The sequence below is a fragment of the Vicia villosa genome, linkage group LG2, assembly GCF_029867415.1.
Source record: "Vicia villosa cultivar HV-30 ecotype Madison, WI linkage group LG2, Vvil1.0, whole genome shotgun sequence".
NCBI lineage: Eukaryota > Viridiplantae > Streptophyta > Magnoliopsida > Fabales > Fabaceae > Vicia > Vicia villosa.
In genome coordinates, this window is record NC_081181.1 from 220,217,973 (window position 1) to 220,240,840 (window position 22,868).

General features: G+C 37.7%; 1 protein-coding gene across 1 annotated transcript; it reads right to left on the bottom strand.

Moving 5' to 3' along the window:
- Positions 1 to 5,846: 5,846 nt before the first annotated feature.
- On the bottom strand, positions 5,847 to 7,130 carry LOC131651375 (uncharacterized). The gene has a single exon (XM_058921044.1). The coding sequence runs from the start codon at positions 7,128 to 7,130 to the stop codon at positions 5,847 to 5,849; it is 1,284 nt and encodes a 427-aa protein (XP_058777027.1).
- Positions 7,131 to 22,868: the final 15,738 nt, after the last annotated feature.

Below are 22,868 nucleotides of genomic sequence, written 5' to 3' on the forward strand. Positions count from 1 at the left end.
AATGAACAAATTTGGTGTGGCTAAAGCCACACTTAGCCTCAACGTAGGTCCGTCTATGATGCCAGTATTCGACCATCGATCATTACTCTAGTAACCCCACCTTTCTGCCACTGAACCAAAGCTTTTGCTACTTTAATATATACTATTATTAGGATTGAATTTAAGTTTTATCCTTATATTAACTATTGCTAAGGGACTAACTTTTTTTGGGGGCATCTTGTTCTATAGAGAAGGAGGTCTCTCTCTCTAAAACTCAGAGCGCCTGTTTCACCCCTTTTCCTATGGTTTTCTGATGACTATTTTCTCCAGTTCTTTCAGGCTATTTTTTTCACTTTGTGTGACTGTTTATAGTTTCTATCCTCGATGTTTGAAGGCTACGACGGTGAGTTTCAGTAGCTGATACTATGGCAATTCTCCCCAAACTCTTTCTTCCTCCAACCTCCATCAAGCTTGTCCTCTTCTATACCACCAACCACCAAACGTTTGCAACTTCATAATCATCCTCGTCACGCGGTGGCCAAAGGTGTCTCATTCATGGAAAGCGGCCTCCACCAAAACCTCCACCACCGAAAGTTTTGGATCTCCTTATTTTATGTGTGTATTCATGTTTTGTGTTCTATTATTATGTTTGTGTTGTTGTGGTTGTTGTTGTGTCTTGTTTGGTTTGTATTTTGTTCTTAAATTTAGTTTGCAGTAGGTTGGTGCTCAAGGTATTTGTGGTTTTGCCTCAAAGAAGCTTGGATGTAGGAGTTTTGCTTTTGAGGAAGATTTTGTTTAGGAATTGTACAAATTAGCCTCATACTTTCGATCAACATTTGATTCCACCACAAATCATGAGTATTTTCAATCTTGGAAGCCCGTATAATCGATTGGCGCGTGATAAAGCTAAAGATATGATCTTTAATTGGACATATTTAAAGATTGTAGTTCCACAACTCATTTGGCGGAAGAACTTTGCTTGGTTGCTTGAATTTGGAATTTGAATTGGTATCTCTCCTTTAATTTCTAATCTCTTAAAGGTGTTTGAAGTACATAATTTATTTTGTTTAATTATTAGTATTAGTGTTATTTTGTGGTTGGAGTATGTCCTAACACAATTTCTTTATTTATGATTGTACTCTCCTTTCTTTATCTATTGAATGAGATATTTCCCGTAAAAAAAAAACTATTGCTAAGAGTACCTAAGAGCATTTTTATATATGAATTTAAATAAATAAATTATACTTTAAAATAATTAAATAAAATTTTCATCACTAATATAAAAAAAATTTGACATATATTTTAAAATAGTTATTCATTTAATGGTAGAAAATGTTATTCATGGTACATATATATACATGTTCATATTATAATCAGCCTAAAAACAAAATTACTAATCTTTGTGGTGGATAAATAGTTAAAATGTAGTGATAATATTAAATGATAAGAACTATTTTAAAATATATATCAAATTTTTTTATATTAGTGATTAAAAATATATTTAGAATAATGATATTTTATGTAAATCAGATACATTCATTACTTAATAAATATGAAGAAAGAATTTTTACTTATAATAGTGGTTGGGAGGAGTATTTGTTAAGGTTTTACCAAGTCATTAGTTTAATAATTCAGTTGTTAAGATTTTACCTATTCGTTAGTTGAATAGGTAAAATCAATAAAATTATTACGTTTCTCATTCCCAATTTATTACTACATACATGTTCCAACAGATTGCAGTTGCATTGATAATAGTGTTATTTTTTTTTTGATGTGAACCAAATTTCATTAACTGGAAACAGGCAATACAGATGAAACAGGGTCTCCATCAGGGACACCCCCTAACCAAGTTCTAGACCCAAGATGTTTACCCCATCTAACCAAGTTGTGGGCATCAATATTACAATTTCTGTTAATAAACATAATAGAAGACACAGTAAAACTCTTAAGCAGCTCCCGGCAATCCGCCGCAATAGGTTCAATTACCGCAAACTTTTGGATGCCATTAATGCAGTCCACCACCATCATCGCATCAGACTGAACCAAAACCTTCTCAACCTTCAAATCTCTTGCCAGCCGAAGGCCCCAACGGATAGCTAAGATCTCCGCGACCGCTGGTTCCACTGTGATCAGTTCTTTGCTGCAGGCTGCAAGAGAAACACCTTGTTGAAGCTTCCTGAACACGCAGCCAAAAGCTGCAGAACCATCCGTAAACACTCCAGCGTCAATCTGAACAATCTGCGTATCGCTACAGCACATGTCCTCTTGTTCCCACACCACGCCTGGTTTGCCCTTTGCCACCCCAAATCTGTTGAACTCAGCTACACAGTCCAGCGCTTCCGAAGCAATAACCTCTGGCCGCTTTTTCAAGTTTTTAAAAACTAAGTCGTTACGGGCGGACCAGATTTTATGCAAAAGAAAGCTCAAAAGTTGAGTACTCAGAGTATCCGTGTTGCTCACTATGCTCATCAGCCAATCCTCCACAGAGCTTTCAGTAGGGACACGGTACGATAATATAGATGCGAAGAAGGATTGCTTGGCAAAAACACATTCCATAAACAAGTGAGCAGCAGACTCAGGTTCACAATTGCAAAAGGGGCAGCCAACATCAAGATTAATACCTCTTTTCCATAGCTTGGTCCTGGTAGGAAGAATGTTTTTTGCAAGCCTCCATAAGAAGTTCCTGATATTGTTGGCCACCGGAATGCGCCAAATCCCGTGCCAAAGTTTCTGAAAAGGTAGACTAGAAGGTCCCGGTCTCAACGCATCTTTCGCCTCCATACGCACACGATACGCAGATTTAACAAAGTAGATACCATCCCTCTCAAAGTGCCAAATTAATTTATCCTCAATATCCCTTGCTGCCAACGGAATGCTAATGATGTTGTGAGCAGTGGCCTGATCAAAGTTCTCATAGATAAGCTGTCTGTTCCATCCTCCAAAGTCCCTGTCAATTAATTCACAGACTTTTGCTTCTTCCCCAAGAGCGCAATCAAAGTCTCTCAGTCGGAAACCCGGAATATTTGGAAGCCATCTGTCCTTGTAGATACGAACCTTTTCTCCGTTTCCAATTCGCCATCTTGCCCCAGTGGATATAAGGTCCCTGGTACCAATAATGCTTCTCCAAGAATAGCTAGGAGCAAAACCTTGGCCACAAGATTCAATAGATTGTCTTGGAAAATATCTCCCTTTAAGCACTCTCCCAACAAAAGACTCCTCATTAGACAGCAGCCTCCAGTAATGTTTTCCAAGAAGACATAGGTTAAAGTCACTTATTCCTCTGAACCCCATTCCTCCCACATGCTTTGCCTTTGCCAACTTGTCCCAACTTAGCCAATGCACCTTCCTTTCTCCGTTCTTCGCACCCCACCAAAACCTAGCTAGCAGCGCTTCGATCTCATGGCAAGTGGCTTCCGGAAGCTTGTAGCATGACATAATATAGTTGGGAATTGCTTGAGCCACCGCCTTAATCAGAACCTCCTTTCCGGCTCTAGATAAGAACTTCTCTTTCCAACCCTTAATCTTCTTCCACACTCTTTCCACAACTAAAGCAAAGACCTCTTTTTTCGACCTCCCAAAGACCACCGGCAGACCAAGATACTTTAAGTGGCTGTTCACTGTCTTTACTCCCATCCTAGACCGGATTAAATCTGAATCTTCATCACGCACATTTCGACTGAACGACACCTCTGATTTATCTAAGTTCACCATCTGCCCCGAAGAATCTTGGTACTTCCTAAGAATATTCATGATCCGCTCCCCTTCTTGAACACTGGCCCGAGTAAACAACAAACTATCATCGGCAAAAAATAGGTGTGTTATCACCGGCGCCTGACGAGCAATCCTTATGCCGTGGATCTGACCTTCCAGGGCTTCCTTCTTTATCAAACCGGAGAGGACATCTGCACATAAAATAAACAAATAGGGTGAGAGAGGGTCTCCTTGACGGAGACCCCTGCTAGGGAGAAAATCTACAGAAGGCTGCCCGTTGACAAGGACTTTGTAGGACACTGTCGATATGCACCGCCTAATGACATTCACCAAATGAATTGGAAAGCCCATGGAGGTTAAAACTTCAATGATAAACGGCCATTCCAAACGATCATACGCCTTCGCCATGTCTAACTTAAGAGCCATGACACCACGTTTTCCTTTCCTTTTCTTTTTTAGCCAATGAAAGCATTCCATCGCCACCAACGCGTTATCCGTAATCAATCTCCCTTGGACAAAAGCACTTTGCTCCTCATCGATGATCTCCGGAAGGAAGCGCTTGATACGGTTGGCAATAGTTTTAGTAACAAGTTTCAGAGCCACATTACAGAGGCTAATGGGTCTGAAATCTTTTGGACTTGCTGGATTTTTGCATTTGGGTATGAGGGCTATATGTGTGTTATTGATGGTAGCCGGATCATCATTGTCATTCAGAACCCCAAGAACCATTCTGCACACATCCGGTCCTACAATATGCCAAAATTTTTGAAAAAATAACGCTGGAAGTCCATCGGGGCCCGGAGCTTTTAAGGGATGCATTTGAAAGAGCGCTTCTTTTACTTCCAGTTGAGTGAAACGACCTTCGTACCAGCTAACATGATGGGGTTTTAACTTCCCTTTAACAATAGAGCACACATCCCTAATGTTTGTTGGTGAGGAAGACGAAAACAAACCAGAAAAGTATTGCACTAACAGCCTCTCACACTGCTCTTCTCCTCTCCACCAAGCACCCCTGTCATCTTTCAATTTCGAAATCGAATTCGTTTTCCGCCTTTGATCAGCTTTCCTATGGAAGTACTTAGAATTTTTATCACCATGTTCAAGCCACAGGGCTCTACTTTTCTGCCGCCAAATCACTTCTTCCACCTGAATCAGCCTATTTCGTTGGAACAGCAGAGCCTTGTGCTTGGCAGTTGCCTCATCACCCGCATCCCACTCTACTTCCTCACTCAGTTCATTCTCTACGCGCTTCAGCTCTTTGCTGACATTCCCCACTCTGTACTCCTTAAAATGATCACCCAAACATTGCATACCAGCCAGCTTGTTAACAGTCGAACCACCTTGGCCACCCCATAGCTCTCTAACTAAGTCTTCACACTTCGGGTCATTTCCCCAAACCTCCTCGAATCTAAAAATATGCTTCCTATTCCTCCTAACTCCCCCATCAACACCCATCTCAATTCTGAGCGCAGCGTGATCAGATCCAAACCGAGGAAGATGAGAAACTTTGACCGGTGTAAAACTTTGAGAGAAATCTTTCGTAGCGAGGCATCGATCCAACCGACATTGAATATTCTCCATCCCTTTCCTCCCATTTGTCCATGTATACTTATAGCCTTCAAAACCCAAATCAACAAGACCACACACATCCATAGTTTGTCGCCCTACAGAGAGTTGGTTTGCCGTTCTTACATTCCCCCCTTTTTTCTCATTCTCCAGTATCACGTCATTTAGGTCCCCAACACATAATGTTTTACTACCTCCCCTGTTGGTCAGCTCATGGATAAGACGCCAAGTAAGACACTTATTGTGTTCCTCCGGAAAACCGTAAATGTCGTTAAAGCACCACTCATGGCTACTAACCTCGTCCTTCACCCTCCCTGCTATATGGTTCAGAGAAAAAGATAAAATATCCAGGGATAATGCTTCCTTCCACATTAGCAGCAAGCCACCAGACCTCTCTCTACCAATACATCTGCAGTCCACTGCTAAGCATCCCTTAAAATCGCTTTTGAAACGGATCTTTTCCGTCTCCCCTTCCTTGAGCCGTGTTTCCATAATGAAAACCAAATCGGGATTTTCCACTCTAAGGAGCCTTAACAAGGCTCGAACTGCACGGGGACTCCCTAACCCCCTGCAGTTCCAGCTTAGAATTCTCATTGTTGTAGGCGGTGTTGGACTTCCAACACCACCTCTGGTCCCTGTGAACTCTTCACTATTGGAGCCTCGTCAGCCTTCAGTTTTTTCTCTCCACTTCCCCTCCCCTCAATAGTTCCGTCAATCACCATTACATCAATCAAGTTTCTTTTCCCCATTTCTACCTCCATTTTCTTACTTAGAGCAGAATTATTTTTCCGAGCGCCGGTCTTCCTAATCCACTTCTTCCGTTTCCCAACCCCCATCTTCTTTGTAGCCTTGTCTTCCTTCCCCACCTTAGAGATATCAACTGCCCCTAAGGATTCTGCCATAGCTTCAATCTCCAAAAGGTTCTTCCCATCTGCCGCCACTACCTCTTTCCTATTCGATGGCACTCCCTTCTTTTCTTTGCTAGCCTTCCCTTTCCCCACTCCTTGTTCGACTTCCCCTTCCTCTACCTCCTTCCCCTTCTCCTTTGTCTCGCACCTGCTCTGTCCCGAAGAGATGTTGAAAAGACTTTTGCTACAAGAGCTAGTATTTGACCCCCTCCTCTGACTATCCTCCTGCGTTCTTGGTAGTGGAGAAGCCCGAAGCCAAGCACCATAAGACAAATCCTGTTCTTCTAGGTCCTCAAAACCTTCTTCACTGAGTTCACCCACTGATTCACAATCTTTTAATTGATGTCCAACATGGCCACAAATGAAGCAGAAAGTTGGTAGTCTTTCATACTTGAAATGGACTCTCAAGTTCTTCTCTTTGAACCTCACCACTGTTCCCCGTTTAAGTGGCTGTTTCAGATCCACTTTCACCTTGAGTCGCAAAAACCTTCCGTTGCGGTGGGCCTCCTTAAGATCCATCTCTTCGAACTCTCCCAGTATTCCACCCAGTTTTTTCGCCATGGTTTCCGATCTGAGTTTGAGTGGTAATTCATAGACTCTCACCCAGAAAGTTCCAAAGTGCATATTTAGATCGGATGGTTGCTCATCTCCTGAAACTCGAGCCAGCACCAGAATATTCCTGTCGAAACTCCATGGGCCGTTTCTCAATACCCCTTCGAGATCCCGCTTGGATGCAAATCTGAAAAGGAAAAGATTCTTGTTCAGCTCTTGTACCTCCACCGGGTTTTTCAATCTCCAGGCGCTTATCATTGTGCTAGTGAACGCTCTCGAGTTGAAGCTATTGTCAGTCCACAGCTTCCCTGCTAATGTTCGCTGGAAAATCTCATCTTCACCACCTTCCTCTGCCTCAATCGTCACCCCTTCCTCCTCTTCCTTCGACAGTTGAAAACTCTTCCACTTTTCCATGTCTGATGGACAAATAAGACCCTATCTCCGATTAAGCAGATAGAGAGAATGCACCACAAAAATATGGGAAAAACCAAAAACAATTTTGGAGAAGGGACCAGATAACTGGGGGTAGATGAACCGCCGCTTGAAACCCTAGAAGGGAGAAAAGGGGGAGGGAAACACGATAAGTCTTAGAGAGAAGTTGGAGCTTCTCTCACTAGAGACACGTGTTGTTGGTGTTGTTCTTGCCTGCATTGATAATAGTGTTATTGATCTCATACAATAGGTACGTTTTATATAGCTTTCTAATTTTCTGGGTTCAATCATGTCTTTTGTTTTGAGTCTCATTCTTTAATTTATGTATCGGTAATTATTTTGTAACACAAAACTGTTCTTAATTAATTTATAAGACAATATTATTATTTGATAAATCGTTTGTTTAATAATTATTATAAAAATGAATCTTTACAATCATGTGTTGAAATTTTAAGATGAATGATTTCTTTTCTAATGTATATGATTTGTACATCTTAAAATAATTGTTGTTTTTCACTAATGACTATAAAAAATTGTTGATTAATTATTTGAGGTTAAAGGTAATATAATTTATTTTCTTAAAGAACAACATTTTTGTTATGCCTAATATCTTTAGCTTGGTACAGATTTGTATTAATTCTACCCTTTACTTAGATAGTTTTTTTGTTTTGGAAAATTACCTGAAACTTACACGTTCTTAATTGGTTGACAGTATAAAAATACGTTATATTAATATTTTTAAATTAAAAATATGATTTGGTTGTGTATACGCCTTTCATTGATTGACACGGTAAATGCAGTGTATATTTTTTTGTCTAATTATATTTTGAAAAATGTTAATATTTTGATGACTTGTAGTAGAACTAACTTGTGTCCTTGTATTGTCTTTGTCCTTATTGGACTGAATCTCAATTAAGGGTTGGTTCTTTGTCCTATTTAAGCGTCGTTTTATAATTTAATATTATGATTTGTTAATTATACTTTTATTTTTTCAATAATTTCATCTCACATTTTTTAATTAGTATTGAAAAAAGAGAGTGTAAGATTGAATTTATTTGAAAAGAGAAAAATAAATAAGAGTATAATAAGAAAATTAACTCTAACAATCCAGTATCTTAATTGAAGAGCTTTATACTAAAAAGAAAAATAAATAAGAAATATTATTGGTGTTACTGCTCACATTCCATCTCATCGGTTTACACCTTTTCATTTAATAAGAACTTCAAAAATTTATTTAATCCAAGTTGTATTCATCATTGAAAACATTGATCAAGCAATAAGTCATTATCTTAAAATTACTCTTCTCATTTATCACTTTCTTGATCTCTATATCTTTATTTTGCAAATTCACTTTCACCATTTTTCACACCATCTACAAAATAAAAAAAAAATGAAACTTTTGATGAACTTTTTTGAAGACTATAAAAGATCCATTTATGACCGTCCATGTTAAAGGAGAGGTAATTTTTCTTGTTTTCATTTATTGTTTTTTATTCATTTAGCAAATTAGAGTAAAAATAGAGCAATTATTTAACAATATATTGTGTTGAAAATTTGTATGCATGTGTCTAAATTTTGTGTGTATGTACGTTCTATTTTGCTCAACATGAGTGTTTAAAATTTCGTATTTGTGTGTTCTATTTTGCTTTGTTCTATGTTGTATTTTGCTTAAATTTTATGTATATATCAGCTCTGTTTTGTTTAAAATTTCTAATTTAACAGCATAATATGTTCAAAAAATTAAACTAAAGTATTACGTGTTAAAGACTATGTTCTGTTTTAAATATGAGGTATGCTATAGTTACACTAGAAAACATACACAGTATGCTTACACCTGAGTCTGGAAGCTTATTTTTAAGTATGGCATAGAATTCAACTTGAATAAAAATAATAATTAAATGGGAAATGTATATGATACCGTATTTTTATACGGTGTGGTGTCAAATTCAGATGTAAGCATAATATTTCTCTTTAAATATTATGTTCTATTTCGTGTATGTTGTGTGTTCTATTTTGATATGTTTTGCTTTCTGTTTTTGCTTTAAAAATTAAAGACTATGTCTTCTCTGTTGCTTTTTGGTTTGAATTCGTATATACTGATTTCAATTTTGCTATCTGATTTAACAACATAATATTTTAAAAAAAAGTAAACTAAAGTATTATTTGTTAAAAGACTATCCACTCTGTTCTAAAAATTTTGTCTTTTTTTCATGTTCATTGTTAGGTTTTCGGCAAGATTGAACCAAAATTCTACGAAATATTTAGAGGGGAGTTAGGAAAAATTTGGGGCTTATATATGTGATGCAATGGTCTTCGACTCATGGTCAAATTCAACGATGATAATGAAATCCCTAGGATTTCTGATGGATTGATGAATTTAAGAGAACATTAAATTCTAACATCATCAACACATTTTTTTTTAGATATTTGGGAAGAAATCAATTCCACGTCATTTCCATCAGCATGATATGAAATATATTTTTTCCCAAGTACATGAAAATAGGGTTAAATGGCTTTCACCCCCTGCAATAGTAGCGAGATTTGATTTTCCCCCTATTAAAATTTTTTTTGTCTTGACCCTTTAACAAAAAAGATTCAGTTTTCAGACACCCCCTATTTCATGTTTTGCTGACTGGGCGTGGAGAATCTTGCATAGGTGGCGTCCAGTTGGATTTTTTGTTTATTTTTTTATTTTTAAATTTTTTTTATTTCGTTTTCTTCTATTTATTAAGAATTATTTTTTTACGTTTTCTTCTTTTTATATTTTATAGTTTTGTTTTCTTCTAATATTTATTAAAAGAATTAATAAAATATTAAAATTGGGCCTAACTTCAACATGTTCACAAGTAGCCCATTTACTTAGTTTATTTTCAATTCATATAATCCCATATGTGATTGGTATATAAACATTATTACAATTGTAAAGCCAATCGATGTGGGACTCTATTAGCTAAACTGTATCATCCCACCATTCAATTCAAACCTTGCAAACCAGCCCAAACTTCATTCATTTCCTGCACATAAACCAACCCAGTATACAACAACACTCTCTAGGATACAAACTGCTAATCTCAACATCATGAATTCCATTGATGAATATATCATGAGCGAGTGATGCAACAATACTCTTTGGTATGGTTTTTTCTGCATTTTGAGATGCCATTGTTAAATAAGCAATGAAGATGATGAACTGAACAATCCTTATATCCTAACAATCATTGTTTTTTCATCCTTTTGACAATGAGAGACTAAAAATATTTTTTGTTTTACTATAACATACTAAACTTATCTTCATTTCATTACAGCATGGTTGTACAATTCATGGCTATATCTTAAAATTTGGATTTAGTAGACACATCTTTGTGTGCATTGCACTTATACCATAACTCCTTGCAATTCACTACAACATACTCTGTTGAGATTACCATACTTCATTACACATGCAGTGTGATGAAGACTTTTTGTTTTCATGTTGTTGAGCCATGCTTGCATCTTTAATATGGAGTAATTGTAAATTTATAAAGTTTGACAAAATGGAGTCGGAAGATTCTTGTACAATGTGATAAAAAACAAACTAAACACGGTACCCGCATGTGCAATTGTGTGTACAATATATTTGGTTTACTTGCAGATTTAAATACCTCCTTAACTTCATTAGAGAACCAACAAAAGGAGCAAGTAACTGAGGAGAAGACATAGGTAAAGAATGAGAAAGAAAAGATTGATGTGAGCAAAAGTGGTTGTGAAGTTTAATGAAAGGAGAATTGTTTGAGTGGTGAATCTGGGACTGTGTTGTTGTTGTGTTATGAACTAGCTCCACCCATACTAACTTTATATGGTAATTAGCTTTGATATCAGAGTAGAGATGGAAATGGGGCAAAGTTGGTTTATAGATGATAATGGGGCAAAGTTGGTTTACTTATAGAAAATAGTCCCACATTGGTTGCAATGGAAATAAAAGTAGTGTTTATATACCAATGAAACATATAACTTCATGAATTAAAAATAATGTGAGAGTAAATGGATAACTAATGAAATTTAAATGGGCTTAGGCCCAAGAATATTATTTTAATAATTTAAAAAAATAATTTCTAAAAAGTATTAATAGAAATAATTTTAAAAAACGTAAAAAAAATATAATATATAAAAAACTATTAAAAAATGACGTGGATTTAAAAATAATTAAAAAAGCCACTTGGTGTTTACGGTGATTTCCGGTAAACAACCGCTAGTCTTCCAAACTATAATAAATATGATTTGGTTACTCGCAGGATCGACTAGATTGATCCTAGGACACATAGTCAAAAAGATTGTTATCAATGTTCATTTGAACCATATTCATGATTCGTCTTCTTCAATAAGCGTTGTTCGATAAAGAACAAGTAATCTTGATAATTACTTTGTTATATGTAAGTATGATTTCAATGAAAAGATAAGTAACATAACATATGAAACTAAAAGGACTGTTAAAACGTAAAGAATCTTAGAATGCAGGAACGTTAAAGACTTTGAAAATAAATGACATGAAAGTAATTCGAAAGTAAATGACATTAAAGTAAAGATACAGAAATGTAAATGGCAAGAAGTAAATGGAATGCAGTAATTCTGAAAGATATTTGAAAACGAAAGATAATACACATGTATTAAAGTGGTGGTGTCATACGTACATTTTCTCAACGAACTCTTTCTCTTTAACACTTGATACTTGAGTAAATATGTGAGTGATTTGTACAAAATGAACACACAGAATTCTAACATTAAGACTCCTATTTATACTAGTTTCGACCTTAACGGTCCTACACTAATCTGCTGCCACGTCTCTCATAAGAACTTCCAGCGACGCCATCTGTTACTTGGACAGTTACGAAACCGTCTTCGAATTTCAAATCTTCCCGCCTGAGTCCGTCTTCGACGCGTGGCAGTGTATTAAAAACACTACGGAAACACGCTAAGTAGTAATACTTGAATATATTTTATAAGTTTTGTCTAAGTCCCCGAAGACACATACTTTCACTAGCTTTCAGTATTCATTATCTTCATAACGAACTTAGAAATCTTTATTCTCGAAGCATGGCCATCAGTAGCCATCTTTTATTTTTAAAGGATGGCCATCAGTAACCATCTTTCCTTCGATTTTCCACTTCTTCGAAGGACAAATATTACAAGACGAAATCTTCAGCTAACAAATTGCCCCCAATAAATGCCTGTTTCGAAAATTAACCAGAAATAGGCGTTTCTTGTCATCATAAGATTTCGTTTCTTATTGATCTTTGAGAGTTCCAAGACTGCTGACTAACGTCATAATCATTGATGACCCTGTTCCCGAAACGTCTTGTCATTTTCAAAGATGTCTTCTCATAACTTACATTCCCACGTTTTTGACCTTACTTCTTGATCATTACTCCTACATACTAGGAGTGAAGCTAATTTATTCGACCGCCGTCAGATTAAATCACCAGCCGCCACGTGTTCTTTGGGTTTTACCCAAAAGATTTAAAAAGGGTTTCCGTTAAACCTTTAAATACTTGGTCTTGCACTTCTATACAACCTTTCATTCCTATTTCTTCATCTTCTTCAACAGAAAAACCAACATCCTCAATCTTTTCAAAATCTTGCTTTCTTAATCAAAATCTCTCTATGGCTTCATCTTCAAATGTTCTTCAACCTGTTCTGAAGCTCCAATCAACAACACGGTCTGGGGAACAAGAGCATATTCCAAACCCTAACACCGAAGAAGTACGCACTATTTACGCTTCCCAGGTAATCATTCCCTTTGAACTTTCTGGAAAATCTCTTGCTTTTATGGGTCCGTTACCAGGTGAAAATATTTCATCTCTGAATAGATTCTTCCCTGCTTATTACAAGACTAGACCATTAGTTAGCAAAACTAAGATAGATGAAGATGGTTGTTCTCCCTCAGGAGAATCTGCTAACATTGAAGAAACTTCAACTGTAACCCCTTTGGCTTTGACGAAAATTAGGTTAAACTATATGACCAACTTTGTAAAAGTGTTTAGGTCAATTCCTTTAGCCAAAGATCCTGATTTGTACTATGCCTGGTTAGAAAAAGTAGAGAAACAGAAAGAATCCTTCTGGAAATCGTTAGGAGTATACGATTTGATTCAACTATCAAAAACAGGCTTAGAATATAACCAACCCATGCTAGTAGCAGCGGTTCACTTTTGGGATGCTTCTCACAACACTTTCCATCTCCCATGTGGAATGGTTACCCCCACTCTTTTCGATGTGGCTGCGATTACAGGACTTCGACCAACTGGCGAAACCTTCGATCCCAATGAGATGGATACTGATACTATTGGTTTTAATGACTCGCTAGTCACTTATACTGCATTCATCCATAAGCACCATATCACCACCGATACGGCAGTATCCGATGAAGAGCATATTGCTTTCTTAGCGCTATGGCTCTCACGATGTGCCTTCTGCTCAAGATCCATACAAGTTGCAAAGAGATACCTTTGCATGGCTAATCAGTTGCATGCTGGAAAAAAGCTCAACCTCAGCCAACTGCTTTTAGGGTTTCTTTATGAAAACCTCAGCGAAGCTGCAAACCTTACCAGGAATTACAAATCCGGTACTTTGCTTTATGCTGGTCCTTTCTGGCTATTGCAACTGTGGCTTAACGCTACATTCGAAACTCATCTTCCCTTTCGAGGAAACGTCAATGAGGAAGATAGCAAAATCAAGAATCGAACTATAGAAGGGACCAGGTTAGCTTACCTAACTCCAAAAGAAGAAACTGGGAAGCTTCGTGAACACTTTCGGGCGTATTCAATGATGTTTGCCCAGCGTAATCAGTTCGATCCTTCTATGGCCCCGTTTGTACACAGAACAATAGGTCCCGAATGGTTTACTCGAAAATTCCCATCAACATCTCAGGATCAACAAACTGAGTCTATGGAAATTTGGGAAGCCTTTCTGACTCCAAGGTTATTTTCTCATCGCCTTCGACCATCAAAAGGTCAATGTATTCTCGTGTGCTATCAACAAAATTTGGTCTCGAGACAGTTTGGGTTGGTTCAAATAAAACCCAAGTGCTTATATGAGAAAAGGAGCCATATGTGTTTCCATACCTTGTACTTGACTGAAGGAGAATGTGAAACAAAAATCAACAAATACGTTGGCACCACCAATTTTTCTCCTGTTCCTTTCGAACCTGCTTTTTACTCTACACCAGATTTTCACCAATGGTGGACGGATTATTATAGCTCCCAAATCTTTGATGCCGATAGTCTTGCTCAAGAACTAACTGCAGCTTTTGCTGATGTGCAGGAGAATTTTCACAAAGGTACTTCAACTCATATTAAAGAAATCCAAGCTTTTCAAAAATTCTTTGAAACTATCTACAGGCCTGATGATCTTAGTTGGACCGTTCGTGAGGCTGCAGTCATTTTGCGCGAAAAGTTTTCCGCCAAACTGGATAAGTTGAAATTGCCCTCGTATGTTCGACCAGAACTACGTTATGAAGTGGCTTTCAAACTTAATCCTCCAAAATTCCCTCCACTGCCAAGTGCGGATTTTGGTGTGGCTTTGAGCCCTCCTTTTCCAAATTGGTTTGTGTGTGGCAACGTTCTAAAAGACCTTCAAAACAGTACTAAAAAACGCGCCGAACGAGTGGTTCCGACTAAGCATACCTTGGATACTTTCAAAGGACATCTACATATAGATCTTGAACATGTTCGTGTCTTGACTCCAATATCTGAAGGTTTGGATTCAGACAATCTTTTCGACTGACTTTTCTTTTCTTTGCTGATGTACTGATTTCAATTTCAACTACAGCTGTTGCACGAAGGAAGAAGATTAAGGAAGCTCCTGCCCAAAGGGATTCTGGGACATCTAAAAGCAACAAACCAAGTGAGAGTGACTCCATCGTCACTGACAAGAAGCCCATGGTACATACCCATCTCATATTCTTAATCTTGTACAATCTGTGAGTAGTACTCATCTTACTTATCATCTATTTTCCAGAGCTCGAAACCCCCAACAGATTCGAAGCGGAAAGTTTCTTCGACAGCTGCCTCAGATGGCGAAGATAAATCCCCTCCTCGTACTAGACAAGGACACAGGAAGAAACAAAAAGCTGTTACCCCTTCAAGAAAAGGGAAAGGGATAAGTCCCTCTAAAGCTGCTTCTCCTGGCGATAAGGCATCCTCTGAAGAGTCTCCTTTGAAAGTTGCCAGCAATGCTTTCGTTGTTGAAAGTCATAATTCAAGTCCAGATAATATCCCAACCAAGGTATTTGGGTCTCACCCCACATATTATCTTGTAATTTTAACTAAATGATTGAACTGACATTTTACCTTGTTATTGCAGGATGATGTTGGCACTGCCACTTCAGGTTTTAAGGATCATGGCCTTACCCTTAATGTTGACAAACTTTACGGTAATCGCCAATTTTTAACTTTCGTCAATAAACCCCTCAAAGGCTTATCTTTATGACTAACTCTGCTCCGTTTAATACAGATAACTCTCAAAACAAAACTCATGTTCTCTCCCCAGTCTTCGAAGATGCTAGGCCAATCGCCACCATATTGCCTAATGAACCAGTCGAAGAAAGCCAATCCACTGACGAATCCCCACCTACTCACCAAGACAAAAATTTGGAAGAAGATCACCCATTCTCAGGCAGCGACAATGTGAACCTACAACCACATGACAGCGAAGATACTGCATCGGAGCAAGATGCTATGGAGGAGACTTCTAAACCAGAAAAACAAGATCCTCAAGGAACTTAGACTCTTGATACAGAAGCCATTCCTGGAACAACTTCGACGCTTGCCCCTGCGAAGCCTACTCCTTCGGAGCTGGAACAACTTAAGCAAACTGATCCTCTTAGTTTCCTAAAGGCTATCATGAATGTGAATACTTCTTCGCCTTCGGAACTTGATGTCTCTCCAGCTGTGACTGTAGAATCTAGTGACAAGGAAGATATTCCTAGCCTCCTTCGACAAATAAAAGAGAGATTCTTTGGGGTCAATCTTGTGGATGTTCTCAGCAGGGAACCTATTAAGAGTCACAACTTAAATCAACTTTTAAAGAAAGTAGATTTGCTTCAAGTCTCCACAGAAGTTTCAGAGGTAATTGTTCTACTAGGTTCTCTAATTGATCAACTCCAGGCCAACATTCTTCGAAAGCAAAATGTCGAAAAAGAGCTATCTGAGACAACGGCCTCTCATGACTCTTCATGGAACTCTGCTGTGGATGCAACGAAACAAGGTGAGGCCCTCAAGCTTAAGCATTCAGAAAATCAGAAGGCTTTTGATGATTATGAGAAGAACATCAACTCCTGGAAACAAGAGATAAAGGTACTCGAGGACAAGATAAAGGAAGCTGAACGTTGTCAGGCAGCCATACAAAAATCCAACCAACAGGATTTGCTCGAAGTGGTGCAGTCGGGGATTAAACATTTCGAGACTGCACAGAAATTAGTGCCAGAGATCGAAAGATTGAAGAAACAACGGGCACTAATTGAGCTTCGTATGTCTTCGTGGGAAACTCAATACTTGAAGATCAAAAACAATCTCCCTGAGGATTTTAACTAGCTGTCTCCAATCCTGTAACTTGTTGCATTTTCGTTTTGTAATCGAAGCTTTTGTAGAAACATCTATTTGTATGCTTGACTTCTATTTTCTTCGTTTATATCTACAATGTTCGCCAGCACTATTTTAGCGAATCTTTCAATTTCTGCCAAAATATATCTTTAGATTTTCTACAGTGCTTTTATTTAATGCAACGTATAGACCCTGAACATCCTTCGCAGCATCCTTGCCTCTAGACTTGACGTTTCCACTTCTCTAGCCATAATCATTATTAAACAGTGACGTCACTTTCTTCAAAACGTCAATTTAAGACGTGCGTGCATCAGTTTCATGATTACTTCTCAACTTCCAAGGGCGGGAAACGGCGGAAGCCATAACTTCTCTCTTTGAAAAAACCAAACGCAGTCCAATCAATCATTAACAATTTAAAACCACCCTTCAGTATCCCCAGTCTATATAAAGGGTCTAATATTGCCTTCATTTCTTCATTCATGCGCTTTCTCTCCAAACTAAACACAGAAAAAGAAAACACACAACTTCTTTCTCAAAAACCTTTCTTTTCCTTGCAATGTCTGGACCTCTTTCCTTTAATAACATCAAAGCCCTCATCAAGAACGAGTTCAGACTTTCTGAGGATGAACTTGTTCGTAACTTCATCAACATCGAAACCCTCTTTGTCAATCAAGAACTGGACTTCTATTTTGAAGAAGTCTTGGAGGGTGCTATCTACCCCAACATGTTGGCAGAATTCTGGATGAATGCGTCACTACGCATAGATCCTGAAGGTAGGACCACCATTGATTCTGGTATTCGACATGCTCGTCTTAGCATCACTCCCACCACTATTGCCAACCTAATGAGATGCAGTAACTCTGGGGAAACTTTTGATGACAACAGTTTTAACATGACTACTCATCTCATGTTAAAAACTCTTATGGATAACGACCGCTTCAGTGCCAAAGTTATCAGGATCTGGCACCAGATGCTCGTGGGAAACTTTCAACCTCGGAGGATTGATGAAAACAACATCATGGTTGAAGACTTGGAGTTTATCCTCTGTGGTCTTCGAGGGAAGAAAATTAACATTCCTTTGATGATCTTTAAAGGACTTGTTAAGGCTGTCTCTATTGGTGTCAACCGTCAAGGGAGTGTGACCTGTCTTCCATACGGGAGACTCCTCAGTTACATTTTCCTTAGGAAAGGTGTAGTGAAGAGGATGCGCAATTCTGGAGCCATGGATATGTTCGAAGCTGAACCCTCGCCTGTGCTGTCCTTGGAAGGTTTAGACCAAAGGATTAACTAGCAAGTATTTACCTTAGGTTTTTTGTGCTTTCTTTTTTCTTTTGTAATCTCAGATCCTGTTCTTTGGATCCTTTTGTAATGCACGTACTCCTATGTTTTGAATGAAAAATATTTTGGTGTCTCTTTAGACTCTTTTCCTTCCATTTAACAATCTATTCTGATTGTGAAGCCATTTTGATCAATGTGACATATATGTTTTGACACATTGTAACTCGGTGAACTGACTTTTATTTTTTATATGCAACAATGTTGCGGTGAGCAAGAGTCGCCACCGACTTTTATTTTGTCCAATGTTAGGAAAGGTAAAAAGTACAGAAAAAGACCTTTTAAAAAGAAAACGGGCTCGGGGGGTAAGTTATGAAAAGGGAAGGTGCAAGCACCCTTTTCATCCGTAGTTATCTACGGGCTCTTAACTTGCTTAGCTCATGTTTGTTTGTTTGTTTTGAAAGGAACATAAGGACTTTAGCGTAAATGCGTAGCCTTAGTTTTTTTTGAAATAGTAGTGAAGAGATGTTCTTTTATTGAGCTAGGCAGGTTAAGAGCACTACCCTAACTACTTGGTCCTTTTCTAAACTTTTTACGATTCCCAGGATCATCCATACTATATAGAAGTAGGAAATCCTTGTTATATTGGACGTGCGGGTCATCGAAGGGTCATCAAGTGGTCATAGAAGGCAACTTATGAGGATACTTTAGCATTTCGAAGGGACTATCATCATTTAATCAAAGGCAACATCGAGGGACAAGATCATTTTTACCGTAGGCAACTCGAAGGGTCTATGATCTTTTATGATGATTTTTATTCGTAGGTAACCCTGCTAAGAGTATCCTCACGTTCGAGGGACATGACCGTTTAATTTGTAAGGCAACAAAGAGGGGCGTACCCTAGAGGTGAGTGTGTGCGGCAATCACGTGTGTTAGATTCAATTATTTATTATCTTGAGTTAGTTAGCTATGTTCAATTTTAGTCTTTCCATGCAATCCTATTAACCATACATCTAACAGTTAATATTTGTACAAAAAATTAAAATACGGAAAGTAGAGTTCCTACACTATTACATGGCTTCGGGAGGGGGATTACAAATTGCCAAACGGGAATAAAAATTATTACAATTATTACAAAACCAAATGAAAATGAAAAGACAAATGTTCAAAAAATGAAATGGAGACTGTAGATGTCTGTAAAAGTCCGAAAGCCTCAAGTGTAGTACCTTATAATCAAAATAAAATATTAGTGACAATGCATAAAATAATAGATGAATAAATGACAAAATAAAACACGGACAAATATTGATAAGAAAAAAATTTAATTAAGAGAAAGTTGAAATTAATCCATAAGACTCTAAAAAATGTTAAAAAGAAATAAAGAGAAAATTAAAGTATCTAATTACATGACTACTAAATAATTTAAAGGAAAAAAGTTTTACATTTTGAATAATAGATATGCAAGAACTAATGTTACAATAAAACACATTAAATGAATTAAATTATTAATTGAAATAAATAATAGAAATGTTAAAACAAAAAATGAGGAAGAAAAAAAAAGTAGATGAAACAAGGACCAATTCTTTCTCCTGTAGCTTCCACGATTCGTAAAAACAAAGGATTTAAAAATGCTTTCCTTGACTTTTCAACTATACCACAAACCAATGGTTACGTGACACATGGCTATTATTTAGAATACAAAACAAAATAAATATAACCAATATATGCATCAGGCGTGAGATAATAAAAAGCATTTTTTTTTTCAGATTTTTGGTTTTCTTCTATTTCATGCTTCCTCTCTTCTTCATGTCCTGAAAAACAAAAACAAATAGAAAATTGCAAGTGATTTTTGGTGTCAATTATGTGGCTGACTTTGTTGGTTTTGTAGTAAAAGGTTTGTTAGTGTGAATGGATCTGAAGGTGTTGGTTTTGTTAGAGATTGAATTGATGAAGTTTGATTTGACGATATAGATTTTTCGGTGAGGATAATGAATATTGGTTTTGTGTGAAAGTTTTGCTTATGGTAATGGAATGGTTTTTTTTTAGTGAAGGATTGTTGTTATTGTGGGATCTATAAACTTGTGGTGTGAGGATTTGAAAGGGTCAATTGTTAGTTTCCGAAATATGGCTCTTGTACCTCTTTTTATAGTCTCAAAATTAAGTCACAAATGGTATAGAACAACCAAATTATTAGCATTATGACCTTTGTCCACCTCTTTAATCTTTTCTTCAATTTTGTTGATATTTTGTCTTGGGAATTTTGGAATGCTTGGAGATTTTGTCTCTACATGTTTTGGAAAGTTTTTGAAATTTACTAATAACATAATTATAAAAAAAAAAAATCTACTATTAGTAATAAAAACTAAGGAAAAAGTGACAAAAAAATATTGTTTGATTCTTTTTTATTTTATAACAATTTTTGGTTATTTTTGTGAATAAAAAGTGGGGGGAAAAACATTTTTTTTTTAAATAGTGAATAAAGAAATACAAAAATGACATTTAAATAATAAATTTTTTTGTGATTTTTTTGAATAAAAAGTGAAATGTTAGAACTAAGGTTAAAAACAAAAGAAAAAGGAAAAATGTTAGCTGTAAGATTCGAACCTATGACCTTGTACTTGTAAACCTTACCTCCTTACCAATTGTGCTATATTATTTATTCGAAATAAAAAGCCAATTGAAAGTTTATGAAGCATCGGTCAGCATTTTGCTATTTATTAAAATATAACAATTTAAGGGTAAACTATTATATTTTTAAAATAGACCTTAAACCGAATATTTATAAAAATTCAGAATGTCAAATGTAAATGAACCCGATATTTTATAAAAATCCAATTTTTGAAAAAGTTTTGAATTTTTTAAAAGTGTGGGCAAATTTTGGGGTATGACAGCTGCCCCTGTTCAATCTTCTTAAACCTGAAGATGTAGATTGGCTTGTGTGCCTATCGGAATCTGAAGGTGGAAGAGGATTGAACACTAGAATACCCAGAAATTTGCCCTTGTTGATGGGGGGACTTTTTTATGAGATGGGCTTAAAAATGCCATCCGGAGGTTGACAGAGAAATGTCTGAGATGGGCTTAGAGATGCCACCTAACTGAAATGCTTGTCAGCAACCTGGGGGGTCATGCTTCCCATGGCGCGTATATGATAGATCTTCAGAATGTTTGGGGTTCAAGCTTCCAAACGTATATCTGGAATAGAGATTCATAGATGTTCGGGGTTCGAGCTTCCGAAACATCTACCATAGAATTCAGATCAATCGGGGCTCAGGCTTTCGAAACATATCTGCCATAGATTTCAGAACATCCGGGGTTCAGGCTTCCAGAACGTTTCCGTTGTAGAATTCAGATTATCCAGGGTTCAAGCTTCCGGAACATATCTGTTGTAGATTTCAGAACATCCGGGGTTCAGGCTTCCGGAACGTTTCTGTCGTAGAATTCGGATTATCCGGGGTTCAAGCTTCCGAAACATATCTGTTGTAAAATTCAGATCATTCGGGGTTCAAGCTTCCGAAACATATCTGCCGTAGATTTCAGAACATCCGGGGTTCATGCTTCCGGAACGTTTCTGTCGTAGATTTCAGATTATCCGGGGTAAAAGCTTCCGGAACATATCTGTTGTAAAATTCAGATCATTCGGGGTTCAAGCTTCCAAAACATATCTGCCGTAGATTTCAGAACATTCGGGGTTCATGCTTCCGGAACGTTTCTGTCGTAGATTTCAGATTATCCGGGGTTCAAGCTTCCGGAACATATCTGTTGTAGAATTCAGATCATTCGGGGTTCAAGCTTCCGAAACATATCTGCCGTAGATTTCAGAACATCCGGGGTTCATGCTTCCGGAACGTTTCTGTCGTAGATTTCAGATTATCCGGGGTTCAAGCTTCCGGAACATGTCTGCCGTAGATTTCAGAGCATCCAGGGTTCAAGCTTCCGGAACGTTTCCGTTGTAGAATTCAGATTATCCATGGTTCAAGCTTCCGGAACATATCTGTTGTAGAATTCAGATCATTCGGGGTTCAAGCTTCCGAAACATATCTGACGTAGATTTCAGAACATTCGGGGTTCATGCTTCCGGAACGTTTCTGTCGTAGATTTCAGATTATCCGGGGTTCAAGCTTCCGGAACATATCTGTTGTAGAATTCAGATCATTCGGGGTTCAAGCTTCCGAAACATATCTGCCGTAGATTTCAGAACATCCGGGGTTCATGCTTCCGGAACGTTTCTGTCGTAGATTTCAGATTATCCGGGGTTCAAGCTTCCGGAACATATCTGTTGTAGAATTCAGATCATTCGGGGTTCAAGCTTCCGAAACATATCTGCCGTAGATTTCAGAACATCCGGGGTTCATGCTTCCGGAACGTTTCTGTCGTAGATTTCAGATTATCCGGGGTTCAAGCTTCCGGAACATATCTGTTGTAGAATTCAGATCATTCGGGGTTCAAGCTTCCGAAACATATCTGTCGTAGTTTTCAGAACATTCGGGGTTCATGCTTCCGGAACGTTTCTGTCGTAGATTTCAGATTATCCGGGGTAAAAGCTTCCGGAACATATCTGTTGTAAAATTCAGATCATTCGGGGTTCAAGCTTCCGAAACATATCTGCCGTAGATTTCATAACATCCGGGGTTCATGCTTCCGGAACGTTTCTGTCGTAGATTTCAGATTATCCGGGGTTCAAGCTTCCGGAACATATCTGTTGTAGAATTCAGATCATTCGGGGTTCAAGCTTCCGAAACATATCTGCCGTAGATTTCAGAACATCCGGGGTTCATGCTTCGGAACGTTTCTGTCGTAGATTTCAGATTATCCGGGGTTCAAGCTTCCGGAACATATCTGTTGTAGAATTCAGATCATTCGGGGTTCAAGCTTC